General features: G+C 41.0%; 2 protein-coding genes across 3 annotated transcripts in view; both read right to left on the bottom strand.

Moving 5' to 3' along the window:
• MFSD14A (major facilitator superfamily domain containing 14A) overlaps window positions 1–15,669 on the bottom strand; it is a 47,919-nt gene extending 32,250 nt beyond the window's left edge. Inside the window, exons 1-2 of the mRNA XM_073008545.1 lie at window positions 15,438–15,669; window positions 1,651–1,746 (exon numbers count right to left, since the gene is read on the bottom strand). Coding sequence (XP_072864646.1) covers window positions 1,651–1,746; window positions 15,438–15,521 — 180 coding nt within the window. The 5' untranslated portion in view covers window positions 15,522–15,669. The remainder of the gene's footprint in view (window positions 1–1,650; window positions 1,747–15,437) is intronic.
• A 35-nt stretch (window positions 15,670–15,704) lies between these two features.
• The window catches only part of SLC35A3 (solute carrier family 35 member A3), a 66,725-nt gene continuing 64,555 nt past the window's right edge, over window positions 15,705–17,874 (bottom strand). The window contains exon 9 of one of the 2 annotated variants that reach the window (XR_012090019.1): window positions 15,705–15,979. Coding sequence is in view for 1 of the 2 variants with exons in the window: in XM_073008548.1 (XP_072864649.1) it covers window positions 15,949–15,979 (31 nt within the window). In the remaining variant the exon portion in view is untranslated. The remainder of the gene's footprint in view (window positions 15,980–17,874) is intronic. The other variant, XM_073008548.1, reaches the window with a different exon arrangement.

Genomic DNA, 17,874 nt, shown 5'->3' on the forward strand with positions numbered 1-17,874 from the left:
TGTCATAAACAACTTGCATCATCTGAGGAAGTTCCAAATCACTCTACTTGGATTACGAAGCCAGGAAATGTGTAAATTAATTTTTTAAAGATTTCTATCTGAAATTAGTAAACTAAAAAAAAAAAAACCAAAACACCCTCTGATTTTTTTATAGCAATACTCATAAATATGCTCTATATATTCAAAATGACTTTTTTTTTTTGAGACAGAGTCTCACTCTGTCTCCAGGCTGGAGGACAGTGGCGCAATCTCTGCTCACTGCAACCTCCGCTTCCCGGGTTCAAGAGATTCTCCTACCTCAGCCTCCCAAGTACCTTGGTTTACAATAGGCGCACACCACCATGCACAGCTAAATTGTGTATTTTTAGTAGAGACGGGGTTTCACCATGTTGGGGTTTCACCATGTTGGCCAGGATGGTCTCGATCTCTTGATCCTGTGATCCTCCCGCCTTGACCTCCCAAAGTACTGGGATTACAGGCGTGAGCCACTGCGGCCGACTATTTTTTTTTTTTTTTTTTTTTTTTTTTTTTTTGAGACAAGGTTTCACTCCCGTCGCCCAGGTTGGAGTGCAGTGGCGTGATATTGGGTCACTACAACCTCCGCCTCCTGGGCTCAAGTGATTCTCCCACCTTAGCCTCCCGAGTAGCTAGAACTACAAACCTATGCCACCGCACACAACTAATTTTTGCATTTTTTGTAGAGACAGGGTTTCACCATGTTGCCCAGGCTGGTCTCAACTGCTGAGTTCAAGCGATCCGCCCCTGCCCAGCCTCCCAAAATGCTGGGATTACAGGCATGAGCAACTGTTAAACATCAATATTTTATGTGTAGATAGTAATGATTACGCAGCTGTCAATAAATATATCAAGAAATAGGCACTGTAAATATTCTTAGACTAGGTCAATCTACTTAACTTTTCTATTAAGTAACCTTTTTTATAAAAACGTTTTTTGTATAATATGAACAATCTCATGAAAACATAGTATATTACTTTAAAACTCTATTCCTCTAAGATTTGGTAAACTATATATAGAGCATATCCTAATTACTCCTTTCAAGATGGTATAGATATTTACCATAGATAGTCCTTCCCTCATTCCATTCCCCTTATCTACACTAATGTAAGAAAACTGGCTATCTTCTGAGTTGTTTGATCTGGCAGGGAGGTCTTTTCTAAGGTTTCAAACCTGGGAGAATTTGGGTAAAATCAGCTTAGATCTATTAAAGAACAGCCCTTCTAGGTACTTAGCCCACATGAACAGAAACTTGTTTTTGTAAAATACAGCTGCATAAATGAACCTCAAAGTAATTATGCCGAGTCATGCAGGTCACAGACATCATCTTTTCTAAACCTGTCAGTTTAAGAATCTCTTCCATTTTACTCAGAGTAGTGACAGGGCCTCTGCTTGAACGTGTCCAGTGACAAGTCCAAATTCACACACCTCCACGCCACTGCCCCCCTCCTCCACCAAAAAAAAAGGTAAGGGAGAGTTAACGGTTGGAAAAGACAACCAGTAAGATACTGGTGAATACTGAACAATACCGGTGGGAGAATTAACCATGCAGAGGAAAAAGGGCCACATTTTCCTCCAAAACTGAAACAAAAGAGATTTTGGAGTCAGTGTTAAATAATTTAAAAGATTACTTACCACCAAGGTGGGTGCTGTCAATAGTCCCCAAGCAAAAAACTCCAAAAAGATGACGATAACCGCATGATAAACACTAGGAGAACCTATTCCTTGAGGCTATAAAAAACAAGATTTTTTAAAAAGTTAACAATATATTCTATAATTATTAACAATAACAACGATGCAATAGTCAACAAATATTAAGAACATATATGTACTGGGCACTGTGTCAAACATCTGTACTCACTGCCTCTGGCTTCAAAGTCAGAGGGACAAGGCAACAACGAAATTCATTAGCATAAGCACAGTATTCAGCTGGAACATAGAGTCCAAGGGAGCTTGGGAGATGGGAATATCAGACTTCCAGGAGGAAGTCTGAAAGGACACAACAGAGTTAGACAGGCGGAGGTACAGGGTGGGAAAGACGGCTCAGCCTGTACAAAGGTTCCAAGGCTTGAGGCATTACGGGTCTCATGTACCGAGTTCAGTACAACCAGTGCATGGGCTGCATGTTGGGTGTACTGAAAGATGAGCTACAGGTACTCAAAGACCAGCTTCCATGCTAAGGAGTCTCTATTTAATTCTGAAGGCTATGGGGGGGCCACTAAAAGATATTAAGACTGACACAATCAGATGTAAGTTTTAAGATTATTCTGGCAAAGATGTAACCAAAAAAAAAAAAAAAACCATAAATGAAGCAAGTGGCAAAAATATAAACACGTTATCAACATGGTTCAAAAGCAGAACAATCCCCAGGGAAAGTATGTAAGAGATTTGGGATTTGATATACATGAGAAAGAAAATACAAAATTAAGTTTATACTGCTGCCGGAGATGTCTTAAGAATCACTTCAGTATTAATGACTCCGGTGATTTCCTAAAGGATAAAATGGAGGAGCAAAGTGCATCTAAAAGGAAGCTATTTGAATCAGCTCAAACAAGAGATGAGGGCATAAAACAGTGGCACAGTACGAATGCTGGAGGGAAGGGAACGGATTAAGGATTCAGGATTTGAAATTAGGAGGAGTTTGATAAGTAGCAGAAGAGAGAATCAAGAACAACTTCCAAGTGTTTAGCTTGGTTGTCTAGCAGTTAAAGCTGGTGGCTTCCCAGCACTTTCCCCCACGAGGCTCAGCTTTACTTCAGGTCCTATCTATAAAACTGCCCTCTTTACTTGAAACATTTGTATTGTCTCTGAGCACTGATTAAAACAATTAGCAGCAAATGTGTTATCTGAAACCACCAGAGTGGATGAGATTATCAGGAGTGTCAAATGTGAAAACAGCAGTGAGCTAAGACAGAACCCCAAGAAGCGCCAACATTTTAAGTAGCAGGCAGAGGAAAAGAATGAAGTTTTTTCTTCTTTGATAAAGAAAAGAGGAAGATAAAAGGAACAGTGAGAAAAACATCAGGAGAATGAAGAGAATACAGTGTCACAGATGACAATGGAGCAGTTTCAGGAAGGAGGAGGTATCAAATGGAACAAGTACAGTAATACAAGGTCAAAAAATGGCCACAGGAGGCCAGGCATGGTGGCTCACGCCTGTAATCCCAGCACTTTGGGAGGCCGAGGGGGGCAGATTACTTGAGGTCAAGAGTTCGAGACCAGCCTGGCTAACATGGCAAAACGCCATTTTTACTAAAAATACAAAAATTAGCTGGGCGTGGTTGCGTGTGCCTATAATCCCAGCTACTCAGAAAGGCTGAAGCAGGAGAATTGGTTGAATCTGGGAGGCAGAGGTTGCAGTGAGTTGAGACTGCACCACTGCACCCCAGCCTGGGTGACACAGTGAGACTCTAGGGGAAAAAAAAAAATTGGTCACAGATTTGATAAGCTTTAAACCTGTTTTGTTTGCCATGTTCATCACCACATATACCCAGACAGTATCAGAAAGCTTGGTGTAACTTCTCAGGGCTTAAAGCATGCTAATTTTTTAAAAATCAAAGTAGGATATAAAATTGTATAGGTAGGATAATTTCAACTCTGAAAAACAATACAAACTGACCTCAATGTAAATAAAATTTATACTGGGTAATGATTTTAAGTGATATAACATTGTTTACTATGCTATTCTGAATTTTCCATATCTTTTCCAATAAGCATTCTTGCACTTTAGGAGGAAAATGCTTTGTTTATTTAAGAGAAAAATTACCTAAAACTAGCATAGAGAACAACAAAATAAACTATGGGACAGTATCTCTGATGAACATTGAAGCAAAAATCCTCAACAAATACTAGCAAACCTCCTTCAGGAAGGAGATTTAAGAAAAGGTCATTCATTGGCTGGGCGCGCTGGCTCACGCCTGTAATCCCAGCACTTTGGGAGGCCGAGGTGGGCAGATGACCTGAGGTCAGGAGCTCGAGACCAGCCTGACCAACGTGGAGAAACCCCGTCTCCACTAAAAATACAAAATTAGCCACGCGTGGTGGCGCATGCCTGTAATCCCAGCTACTCAGGAGGCTGAGGTGGGAGAATCACTTAAACACAGGAGGTGGAAGTTGCAGTGAGCCAAGATTGCACCATTGCACTCCAGCCTGGGTTACAAGAGCGAAACTCTGTCTCAAAAAAATTAAAAACAAAAAAAATCATTCATTATGTTCAAGTGGGATCCAGGTATGCAAGGATAGTCCAACATACATAAATCTATCAAGGTGATAACATCATTTCAAAAGAATGAAGCCAAAAAAAAATGATCATTTCAATTGATGGCGAAAAAGCATTTACTAAAATTCAACATTGATTCATGACAAAAACTCTAAAAAATGGTATAGAAGGAACATACGTCAATACAATAAAAGCCATATATGACAGACACAGAGCTATCATGCTGAACAAGGAAAACCTGAAAGCCTTTCCTCAAAGATCTGGAACAAGACAAAGATGCCCACTTTCGTCACTCTTGACTGGAAAGAACCAACTAGAGCAATTAGGCAAGAGTAAGAAATAAAAGGCATCCAAATTAGAAAAGAGGAAATCAAACTTGTCCCTCTTTGCAGATGACATGACTTTATATAGAGAGAACCCTAAATATTCCACCAAAAACTATCAGAATGGAAGCAAATTCATTAAAGTTGCAGGATACAAAAATCAGTACCATCTCTATATGCCAACAGCAAATATCTGAAAAAGAAACCAAGAAAGTAATCCCACTTACAATAGCTACAAATGAAATACCTAAGAATAAACTTAAAGAAGTGAAAGATGTCTATAATGTAGACTACAGAACATTGATGACAGGAATTGAAGAGGACACACACACAAATGGGAAGATATTTCACGTTCATAAATTGGAAGAATCAATACTGTCAAAATTTTAATACTACCAAAAGCAATCTACAGATTCGATGCAGTTACTATCAAACTACAAATGACATTCCTCACAGAATTTTTTCTTTTAAATCCTAAAACTTATATGGAACCACAAGAGTCAGAACAGCCAAAACAATCCTGAGCAAAAAGAACAAGGCTGGAAGCCGGGCACAGTGGCTCACGCCTGTAATCCCAACACTGTGGGAAGCCAAGGCGGGCGGATCACCTGAGGTCAAGAGTTCGAGACCAGCCTGGTCATCAGAGTGAAACCCCGTCTCTACTAAAAATACAAAAATCAGCCGGGCATGGTGGTGTAATCCCAGTTACTCAGCAGACTGAGGCAGGAGAATCGCTTGAACCAGGAAGGTGGGGGTTGCAGTGAGCCAAGATTGCACCACTGCACTCCAGCTTAGGCAGCAGAGCTAGACTGTCTCCAAAAAAAAAAAAAAACAAGGCTGGAGGCATCACATTACTTCACTTCAAATTATACTATGAAGTGATAGTAACCAAAACAGCACAGTACTGGTATAAAAACAGATACATAGACAATAGAACACAACAGAGAACCCAGAAATAAATCCATGTATTTACAGTCAACTCATTTTTGACAACAGCACCAAAATATACATTGGGAAAAGGACAGTCTCTTATATGGTGCTGGGAAAAGTGAATATCCATATACAGAAGAATAAAATTATATCCCTATCTCTTGTGATATACAATAATCAAATCAAAATGGATTAAAGGCTTAAATCTAAGACCTGAAACCACAAAATGACTAGAAGAAAACATTGGGAATACATTCTAGGACATCGGTCTGAACAAATATATATATATATATATATATATTTTTTTTTAGAAGAACCCTAAATATTCCACCAGAGTCTCACTCTGTCACCCAGGCTGGAGTACAGTAGTGCAATCTCAGCTCACTGCAACCTCCACCTCGCAGGGTCAAGCAATTCTCCTGCCTCAGCCTCCCAAGTAACTGGGATTACAGGTGCCTGCCACCACGCCCAGCTAATTTTTGTATTTTTAGTAGAGACAGGGTTTCACTATGTTGGCCAGGCTGGTCTCAAACTCCTGACCTCAGGTGATCCGCCCTCCTCAGCCTCCCAAAGTACTGGGATTACAGGCGTGTGTCACCGCACCCAGCCTAGATTTCCTAATACCTGAAAAGCACAGGCCACCAAAGCAAAGAGGCACAAGGAGGAACACACGAAGTTAAAAAGCTGCACAGCAAAGGAAATGATCAACAAAGCGAAGAGAAAACCCACAGAATGGGAGAAAATATTTGCAAACTATCACTGTAACAAGGCATTAATAACCAGAATATATACGGAGCTCAAACAAGTTCTATAAAAACAAAAATCTATATATAGATTTTTAGAGGGGTGTAAGACCTAAATAGAGATTGACATACAAATGACCAACAGGTATATGAAAAAATGCTCAACCATCATTGAGCACCAAACAAACGCAAATCAAAATTATGAGCTATCATGTCATCCCAGTCAAAATGGCTTATATCCAAAAGACAGGCAATAACAAATGCTGGCGAGGACGTAAAGAAAGGGGACCTCTCATGCACTGTTGGTGAGCATGTAAATCCCCAGCCACTATGGAGAACAGTATGGAGGTTCCTTTAAAAAACCTAAAAATAGAACTATCATATGATCCAGCAATCCCACTCCTGGTTATGTATCCAAAAGAAAGGAAATCAATATAAACAAGAGGTATCTGTACTCCCATGTCTATTGTAGCACTATTCAAAACAGCCAAGATCTGGAATCAACCTAAGTGTCCATAAATGGATGAATGGACAAAGAAAGTATGGTACACATTTTTAAAAAGTCTGTGTGCTGAAAAGAAAAAGGAGGTTTAAAAAAAAGAAGAAACAGGACAGGCATAGTGGCTCACACCTGTAATCCCAGCACTTTGGGAGGCTGAGGCAGGAGGAATACTTGAGGCCAGGAGTTTGAGACCAGCCTGGGCAACATAGCAAGATCTCATCTCTAATTTAAAAAAAGAGAGAGAAAATGATGTACATATATACAATGCAATATTATTTAGCCATAAAAAGAATGAAATTCTGTCATTTGCAACAACATGGATGGAAATGGAAGACATTATGTTCAGTGAAATAAGTCAGGCACAGAAAGACAAATTTTGCATATTCTCACTCACATGCAGGAAGTAAAAAGTTAAAAAGCTGATCTCATGGAGATACGGAGTTAGAATGGTTACCAGAGGCTGGGAAAATAGCAGGGAGGCAGGGATAAAGTGGGTGCAAAAATATAGTTGGATAGAAGGAATAGGTGTAGTGTGAGGAAAAGAAAAAAAAGAGTAAGATCTGGTATTTAAGAACACAGCAGTGTGACTATAGTAAAAAATTATTTATTGTCTATTTTAAAATAACTAGGCCAGGCACGGTGGCTCACGCCTGTAATCCCAGCACTTTGAGAGGCCGAGGCAGGCGGGTCATGAGGTCAGGAGTTCGAGACCATCCTGCCCAACATGGTGAAACCCCGTCTCTACTAAAAATATAAAAATTAGCCAGGCGTGGTGGCGCACACCTGTAATCCCAAAAAAAAATGGGCATGAAGACCAATGGAACAGAACAGATAACCCAAAAATAAAGCAAAATACTTATAGCCGGCCAGGCATGCCTGTAATCCCAGCACCTTGGGAGGCCAAGGTGGGTGGATCACCTGAGGTCAGTAGTTTTCCAGCTACTCAGGAGACTGAGGCAGAATTGCTTGAACCCGGGAGGCAGAGGTTGCAGTGAGTTGAGATTGCGCCACTGCACTCCAGCCTGGGTGACAGAGTGAGACTCCGTCTCAAAAAATAAAAAATAAAATAAAATAACTAAAAGTGGAACTGGCATGTTCCTAACACAAAGAAATGATATATGTTTGAGGTAATGGATACCCCAGTATCCCTGAATTATACACTGTATACCTGTATCAACATATGCTTGTATCAAAATATCAGATGTACCCCAGAAATATCTATATCTACTTTGTACCCATAGTAATTAAAAAATTTAGAAGTCCTAGCCAGAGTAATCAGACAAGAGAAAGGAATAACGAGCATGCAAATTGGAAAACAGGAAATCAAACTGTCACGGTTTGCCAATGATATGATCGTATACCTAGAAAACCCTAATGACTCATCCAAAAAGCTCCTAGATCTGATAAACGAATTCAGTAAAGTCTCAGGATACAAAATCAATGACATAAATCAGTAGCACTGCTATATTCCAAGAACAACCAAGCTGAGAATCAAATCAAGAACTCAATTCCTTTTACAATAGCTGCAAAACAAAAAAACAAAAAAAACAAAACAAAACAAAAAACACCTAGGAATATACTTAACCAAGGAAGTGAAAGATCTTTACAAGGAAAACTACAAAACACTGTTAAAAGAAATCATAGATGACGCAAAGGGAAACACATCCCATGCTCATGGATGGGAAGAATCTACATTGTGAAAATGACCATACTAACCAAAACAATCTATAGATTCAATGCAATTCCCATCAAAATACCAGCATCATACTTCACAGAACAAGAAAAAACAATCCTAAAATTCATATGGAACCAAAAAAGAGCCCACAGAGCCAAAGCAAGACTAAGCAAAAAACAAATCTGGAGGTATCACATTACCCAACTTTAAATTATACAAAAGGCTATAGTTAACAAAACAGCATGGTACTGGTATAAAAACAGGCATGAAGATCAATGGAACACAACAGATAACCCAGAAATAAAGCAAAATACTTATAGCTGGCCAGGCATGCCTGTAATCTCAGCACCTTGGGAGGCCAAGGTGGGCGGATCACCTGAGGTCATTAGTTTGAGTCCAGCCTGGCCAACATAGTGAAAACTCATCCCTACTAAAAATACAAAAATGTTAGCCAGGCGTGGTGGTGTGTGCCTGTAATCCCAGCTACTTGGGAGGCTGAGGCAGGAGAATGGCTTGAACCTGGGAGGCAGAGGTTGCAGGGAGTTCCATTGCACTCCAGCCTGGGGAACAAGAGCAAAATTCCATCTCAAAAAAAAAAAAAAAAAAAAAAAATCAGCAGAGTAAACAGACAACCCATAGAGTGGGAGAAAATATTTATGAACTATGCATCTGACAAAGGACTAGTATCCAGAATCTACAAGGAACTCAAATCAGCAAGAAAAAAACAATCCCATCAAAAGTAGGCAAAAGATACGAATAGATATTTTTCAAAAGATATAAAATCAGCCAACATATGAAAAGATGCTCAGAATCACCAATTATCAGGGAAATGCAAATTAAAACCACAATGAGATATCCTTTACTCCTGCAAGAACGGCCATAATTTAAAAATCAAAAAATAATAGATGGTGTGGATGTGGTGACAAGTGAATACTTTCACACTGCTGTTGGGAATGTAAACTGCTACAACCACTATGGAAAACAGTATGAGGATTCCTTAAAGAACTAAAAGTAGAACTACTGTTTGATCCAGCAATCCCACTACTGGGTACCCACCCAAAGTAAAAGAAGTCATTATATGAAAAAGACACATGTACATGCATGTTTACAGCAGCACAATTCACAACTGCAAAGATATGGTACCAACCCAAGTGCCCAATGACCAACAAGCAGATAAAGAAAATGTGGTACGGCCGGGCGCGGTGGCTCAAGCCTGTAATCCCAGCACTTTGGGAGGCCGAGACGGGCGGATCACGAGGTCAGGAGATCGAGACCATCCTGGCTAACCCGGTGAAACCTCGTCTCCACTAAAAAAATACAAAAAACTAGCTGGGCGAGATGGCGGGCGCCTGTAGTCCCAGCTACTGGGGAGGCTGAGGCAGGAGAATGGCGTAAACCCGGGAGGCGGAGCTTGCAGTGAGCTGAGATCCGGCCACTGCACTCCAGCCTGGGCCACAGAGCCAGACTCCGTCTCAAAAAAAAAAACAAAAAAAACAAAAAACAAACAAACAAAAAAAAAAACAAAGAAAATGTGGTACATGAACACCATTGAATACTTGGCCATAAAAAGGAATGAAATACTGTCTTTTGCAGAAACTTGGATGGAACTGGAGGCCATTATTCTAAATGAGTAATTCAGGAATGGAAAACCAAATGTCATATGTTCTCACTCACAAGTGAGAGTTCAGCTATGAGGACACAAAGGCATAAGAGTGATAGAATGGACTTTGAGGATGGGGGGAAGCTTGAGAAGGAAAAAAGACTATATACTGGGGCAGTATACATTGGTCAGGTGACAGGTACACTAAAATCTCAGCAATCGCCACTAAAAAACGTATCCATGTAACCAAAACGCACCTGTACCCCATAACTATTGAAATATTTTTTAAAATAATAAATTTTAAAAATAAAGTAAAACTTGAATGGAAAAAGACAGGTATGCTGCATATACTTGTCCCTCCTGAACCATTCCATTGAGTTACCCATGACTGGAAGGAAAAAAATGTATTTTTTTTTTTTAAAAAAGCAGGGCAATGGGAGGGATATTTCTTTGTTACAAAGTACTGGAAATTTTGAGAGCTATATTATATCCATATTCATCTCTTCTTGATGTACCCTGGCTGAAACTGTCAACGGTTACTTTCACACTTTCAATTTAAAATAATGCTAAAAGACAACCAGAGTTCTTTATAATTGAAACTTTTAAATCATACAGACTTGTCAGAATGTTACCTGAAGAAAGCTATTCTTTTTTTACTTAAACTTTAAACTTTCAGTAGCTGCAAAGGAGTTACATTTCAACTGTAGGAGAATTTCTGCAGATGGTCTGATTATGTTGGTATGCAAGTCTTCTAACTTCAAGTTAAGTAATTCATGATGCTGCCTGCCACACACCTGCCAAAGACAATATAAACACCTTGATGTTTCTAGGCTTTCTGAAAAGCACCACGGGGCTGGGTGCAGTGGCTCACACCTGTAATCCCACTTTGGAAGACTGAGGCAGGTGGATCACCCGAAGTCAAGAGTTTGAGACCAGCCTGGGCAACATGGTAAAACCCTGTTTCTATTTAAAAAAATACAAAAATTAGCCGAGCATAATGGCACATGGCACATGCCTGTAATCCCAGCTATTCAGGAGGCTGAGGTAGAAGAATTGCTTGAACCAGGGAGGTGGAGGTTGCAGTGAGCCAAGATCGCGCCATTGCACTCCAGCCTGGGCAACAAGAGCAAAACCCTGTCTCAAAAAAAAAAAAAAAAAAAAGAAAGAAAGAAAGAAAAAGAAAAGCACCACAGGCCCTTCTCATTGCTCGCATGCTAGCAACCAAAGGCTGTTTAACAACTCTCTGGGTCTACAAAGGTCCTACATCCTTGTGAGCTTTCCTGCCACTACTTCAGCCATCCTTGCAGGTGAAGAGTGCAGAAGGTCAGAGCTTGGGTCCCACTTTTGAAATGGTTGCTGATTCCTATTTAATGAAAATCAGGGATGCCAATAAAAAAAAAAAAAAATCTGGTGCTCTGCTTATCCAGGGATATGCATTTCATTTTCAAATGATGTATCAATTTTACTTTTTTCAGGTACTTCCAACCATGCAATTCACACATGCCTTACTTTCTATCAAATCTGTAAAGTCATTTTACCAATTAACTTCTGAAAGAACTATACATTTTCCACTTTGTCAGAGATGTAGTCTCACAATTGTATTGACAAAACAATAAAGATCATATTTTAAAATGAGCATTTTAAAAGATAAGGAAAATTCAATTTGAATAATGTAAATAACTCTTCAGCTCTTAGCCTTAACAGCTATGCTTAAAAACAAGTGGTAATAATGCTTTAATAAAACAAAATTCTAGTATTCGAAAATGTCAGAAGGTATTTTTATTTCAGCTGTCTTAAATACCTACACTGAATGTTACATACATTAAAACTTGTAACTAAAAACTTTTTTTTTTTTTAAAGACAGTTTCACTCCATCACCCAGGCTGGAATGCAGTGGCATGATCTCAGCTCACTGCAATTTCAGCCTCCCAGGTTCAAGTGATTCTCTATGCCTTGGCCTCCTAGGTAGCTGGGATTACAGGCGCACACCACCACACCTGGCTCATTTTTGTAATTTCGGTAAAGACGGGGTTTTACCATGTTGGCCAGGCGAGTCTCAGACTCCTGCCCTCAAGTGATCCGCCCACGCTGGCCTCCCAAAGTGCTGGGATTACAGGTGTGAGCCACTGCCCCTGGCCTAAAATCTATTTCTATATATGGATGCTTTAAAAGCAAATTCACTAATATGGTTACTATCATCAGTGAAGTAGTATACAGTATATGATTAAATATTTACTGAATATAATCTGTGGAACTTATTCTTCAGTCACTCTGTTTTCAAACAGAACAATTGCTCTTAAACTTTTGGGAAGTATGGACTTTTTGGGACTCTTCCAAAAAATATGTATAGCCAAAAGAAAATTTTGAAAATTTCAGGGTGAACAGACCCAGGTTAAAAACGCCGAATATAGAATCACACACCTTAATGTAATTTATCTTAATTTTGTCTGCTCACATAGGTAGCCTACTTGTTAGTTTTATCCTGGCCTGGCTTTTCATTCAGCTGAATGAAAAACAATTTCAATAAAAAAAATTAGTAACTTACGATTAATCTGGCTCATTCAGAAGGATTTATTTCTTCAACCATTAAAAACTACAAATTTGCTCTAATTTTCAGATAAATCATTAACAACTCTTACTAGTTTTGTTTATAAATGTTTAAACTGGCCAAATAGGCTTACATATATGTCATTAGTAGGACAACAGGAAAGAATTTTATTAACATTGTTGACAAGAAATTAGAAGGGGATCAAATCAGTACCATTGACCAGGTATGTGAAATACTGTTCACAACCTGTCACGTACCGACCACAGAGCCTCAGACATCTGACTGAATGAATCTACGTATTGGTGGAACTTTCTAAAAACTCTGAAACTCTGAGGTCAATGGCAATAGTACTAAAATATTCTATGATACGATGAACTAAAAAACACACAAGAACAGAATATCAAATGACAATTTTTTTCCCTTTCTTAAAAAATGTTCAGTCCGGGCACGGTGGCTCACACCTGTAATCCCTGCACTTTGGGAGGCCTAGGTGGGTAAATCATGAGGTCAGGAGTTCAAGACCAGCCTGGCCAATATGATGAAACCCCATCTCTACTGAAAATATAAAAAATTAGCCAGGTGTGGTGGCACGTGCCTGTAGTCCCAGCTACTCGGAAGGCTGAGGCAGGAGAATCACTTGAACCCAAGAGGCGGAGGTTACAGTAAGACGAGATCGTGCCACTGCACTCCTCCAGCCTGGGCAACAGAGTGAGACTCCGTCTCAAAAAAAAAAAAAGTTCATAATAGCAGTCTGACCTGTTGTAAGTAGGGAGGTAGACAAGCAACTACCACTTTACAGTAATTTCTATGATTGCAATAGTTATACTTTTTAAATTTAAAGCTGGGATGGATTAAAATACAAATAATGCAAAATATTCCTCTGACATTTATTGAAATATATCCTCTGATTATGTACAAGAATAGACAAAACTACAATAAAAATTCATCTTTGTGCTAGTACAAAGCGTAAGTGTTTTTATCACTTTAAAATTCACATACTAGGCCCTGTGGGATTCAAACATAAAAAACAAAGCCCCTATTCTAAAGGGGTGCCCAGTGCTCTTAGAATAGATAATGAAATATTAAGTGTATAAAGATGAGAAAGATAATAGCCCCCATGTTCACAGTCCTCAAGGAAAGTCTTCCCTTGTTCTATGTGAAACCTATTGCTGGTGCAAACATTTTATTTTGTGTCCCAAAGCAGGCTAAGAATTAATTACAACCTTAATAACAGGACAAGAAAGTTCAAAAACAATCCTTTCCAAAACTCACAGGATTTGGAAAGAAAGCATCTGCTGTGAAGTAAATCAAATAAAACCCAAAAGAAAGGTAACAAAACTGAACTTTTCAAGGAAAAGGAAGCTGTGTTTCTTAATCAGAGTTTCCTTCTTACATTTTGCAAAAAATACTGATCTTAAATATCACTTGGTCTTACAAAATACAATCCTTCATTTCCACTATTTTGTAGATTTTATGAAGAATGTAAAATACTGTATCTTTCTAAAGGACGACAAAGACAACAGTATTTTTCTCCCCACATAGTTCTTAACTTGGTCAAAAGAACTATGACTCTTCATAACAGATCTAATTAAAGTAATGTTTTAATTAATGAAGTTCAATAAAAAGAACCTGAGGAACTTCCAAGTTTGTTTTTTCAATAAATGTCAACGCTATAACATGTAATAAATGTTACAGTTGAACTAAAAATATATTCTGAAGTCATTACATATGTCCCAAGTTTTCTAAACTTTCGCATATTGACTGGGCCGTGTTCTGAAATGTCATACAATTTTGCTACGTTTTTCAGCTGAATTCAGCAAATCCTCAATGGTGGCCTACTTATATACATATTTAGTACTGTGCTAGCAGTTGATCAGGGCTCCAATAAGATATAAACAGAAATGGAATTAATGGAACCATTTCTGCACACTTCAGGTAAGTGAAACATACATCACCTTTCCATTCTATTTCAGAACGCGGTATCAGCAGATGCAACAAAGACGACAGAGTGTAGCAACTGAGAAATGTTAGCATAAAAAGCATAGTTTTGGGTTTTTTTTTTTTTTTTTCTTTCAATTAAAAATCCTACGTCCCCTGCTGGTTAACTACAGCACACTGCACAAAGTTTACTGTGATGACAACTGTTTCTAAAAAGCAAACCTTTCTTCCTTTCAAAGTGTCTTCCTCTGATCCTTAGGCCATGATTGATTCTAGTACTTTTGATCGTAGGGCACAGAGTGATGACTTTTCTTTGAAAACTAGCGGGTTCGAATGTAGGCCCCAGGTGTCTGCCGTCACGCTTCCGACTCCGGGAAGAGAGGGAAGCCCACCTCGGGACAGGGTTTACTGTAAGCAGCCCAGAGCCAAAGCACCGACGCACAGACGTGGAAACAGAAAGCGAACGTACTACGGGGCCGCAGCGGGATCCCAGTGCCAGACGCCACCCGGTTAGCAACATATGGGAAAGCAGGGATGGTTCCCAGCCCCTTGACAGGCGCGACGACGGCTCCGCGGGGCCTGGCGGCGGATGCGAGGCGAGGCTGCGGCGACAAGGGGCGCGGCGGTCGGGCGGGCCGCCGGGGGAGCCGCAGCGGAGGCGCACGTGGGGTTCGAGGCCGCAGGGCCTGCAGAGGCGGCCGGAGCAGAGGGCGGCAGGTGCGGGAGAGAAAGAGGACGGGCCCCGGACGCCGCAGGCCCGAGCAGGGGAGGACGATTCCCGGAGCGGCGGCATGCGGGTCCGCGAGCCAGAGGCAGCGGCACCGGGAACAGGGTGGGGGAAGGCAGGGGGGTACCGGGGCGCCTAGAGACGGCAGTGTTGGGGTCTGAAGGAGAGACCGGATGGGGGCCCCGAGGGACGCTTGCCGGCGCGGAACTCAGCTCACCGTGCCTCCGTCCTTAATGATGATCTTCTTGGCCAGCATAATACTGCGGTTCGCGGCCCGTTTCTTCTTCTTCCCCTGGGTCATTTTACCATCCTCGATTCCTGGCGCTGCTGCAGCCACTCCCGGGGCGGCCGGCCCCAGCGGCTAGTGCCGACCCACTACTACTGCCGGGCCGAGCCGCTCCTGGCGCCCGCCGCCATCTTGAGGGCCCGGCCTGCCTCCGGCGGCGCGTCACAATCGTGCGATCAGCCGACTAGCGCGTCCCGCCCCGTCCACGTGATGCCGCCCCGCCCGCTCGCCTGCCGGCCAGCTCTACAGTTGCCGAGCGGGTAGAGTAGCTGCGGATGTGGGTGCTGCTGGCTACCTGTACAGCTCCATGTGTCGGCGTCACCAGCTAGCTAAATCCTCACAACGGTTCTGGGCGATAGGGGCCGTTACTGTCCCCCTTCTTCAGCAGATGAGGGAATTTGTTTCAAAAAGTTGTTACCTGCTCACGGAAACAGACGTCGTCCTAAGCTATTAGCACAATCTCCAGCTGTGTTCTGGACAGGAACCGAAGGGAACAGTAAAAAAGAAATCATTTTCCATAAGTAATGGATAACTTAAGAGATAAAGATAAGGTAGTGTTTCAGAAACTGTCTTGTCCTTTTGGTGCTCAGGGACCCCCGCTAGAACTCAGCTAGCTCACGCTTGTTTACCTCCCTAGACCCGGGACCTTTTTTTATTCCCTGCCAAAAATATATATACACATACATACATATATATATATGTATATGTGACCGATGTCACACTTTGTAACCCTCTACGTTTTTACTGTATTGTTTAAAAATAAATTTGATGGGAACATCGTTAGGGCAATTTAAACAAGTGGAAGTGGACTTTAAAGTATCACAATGTTAAAATTAGATATTGATAACTACCGTGTTGTATAATAGAATATCGTTTAAGAGCGAAACACAAGGGATAGGGATACAACACATGCTCCCTACTCTCAAATTGTTAGGGAGTAGCATGTATGGGTATGTATATATAGGTGGGGAAAAGAGAGGGACCAAGCAAAATGGCAAATGTTTAAAAGTACTGAAGCTAGGTATGGTAGTTCTAAGATATGTTCACAGATTCAATGATACTCCTCCCTGGAAGAGATGGACTCTAATTCCCCTCCCCTTGAGTGTAGACTAGGCTTCGTGGCTCTTGATAGATCAAAACAGAAGTGACAGTATTGACTTCAGAGTCTAGGTCATAAAAGGCACTGCCTCTTCTTTGCAGGTCTCTTTTTCATTCATTTTGGGGCTTGGAGCCTGGGGAAGCCTGCTTCCATGTTTTCGGGACATTCAAGCAGCCTATGGAGAGATCCAGTTGTCCAGGAACTGTATGTAGCCTCCTACCAAATGCCACGGAGTGAGTCACTTTGGAAGTAGATCCTCCAAACTTGGTCAAGCCTTTAGCTGACTACAACTTCACGAGAGGCTCGGAGCTAGAACCACCCAGCTTAGCCACTCCTGGAATCCTGACTCAGAAACAGTGTAAGATGAAAGTACTTGGTGTAAGCCACTAAGCTTTGGGGTTGTTACATAGCTATAAATCACTAACATATAGGGTAAAAGGAAAAACAGAGTAAACGAATGCATGAGTTCTTTGTACTCTTTTTGCAGCTTTTCTGTAAGTTTGAAATTATTTCCAAATAAAATGTTAAAAAGTAAATTTGATTGAATTTCCTGTTCCTTGTATTTTCATACTGACTGAAAATGGAAAAAAACTAATTTCCATGGAAGGGAGAAGAAAGGCAATTTATAGCCTGATAGATACTTCTATTTTCCAGTCAATAAGTATATTTAGTATATTTGTTTTAAAACATGTATTCTCATGTTGAAACTTTATTTATTTATTTATTTTTTTGAGACAGAGTTTCGCTCTTGTCACCCAGGCTGCGGTGCAATAGTGCCATCTTGGCTCACTGCAACCTCCAGCTCCCAGGTTCAAGTGATTCTCCTGCCTTAGCCTCCCGAGTAGCTGGGATTACAGGTCCCCATTACCACACCTGGCTAATTTTTTTTTCTATTTTTAGTAGAGATGGAATTTCACCATGTTGGCCAGGCTTGAACTCCTGACCTCAGGTGATCTGCCCGCCTCAGCCTCCCAAAGTGCTGGGATTACAGGTGTGAGCCACCACGTGTGGCCTATTATTACTATTTTTTGAGACAGGGTCTTACTCTGTCACCCAGGCTGGAGTGCAGTGGTGCCATCATGGCCCCCTGCAGCCTCGAATGCCTGGGTTCAAACGATCCTTCTGCCTTAGCCTCTCAAGTATCTGGGACTACAAATGCATACCACTATGCCTGGCTAATTTTCATTTTTCTTTTGTAAAGACAGAGTCTGGCTATGTTGACCAGGCTGGTTTCAAACCTGGCCTCAAGAGATACTCGCTTCTCCAAAA

The sequence above is a fragment of the Chlorocebus sabaeus genome, chromosome 20 (assembly GCF_047675955.1).
Source record: "Chlorocebus sabaeus isolate Y175 chromosome 20, mChlSab1.0.hap1, whole genome shotgun sequence".
NCBI classification, from domain to species: domain Eukaryota; kingdom Metazoa; phylum Chordata; class Mammalia; order Primates; family Cercopithecidae; genus Chlorocebus; species Chlorocebus sabaeus.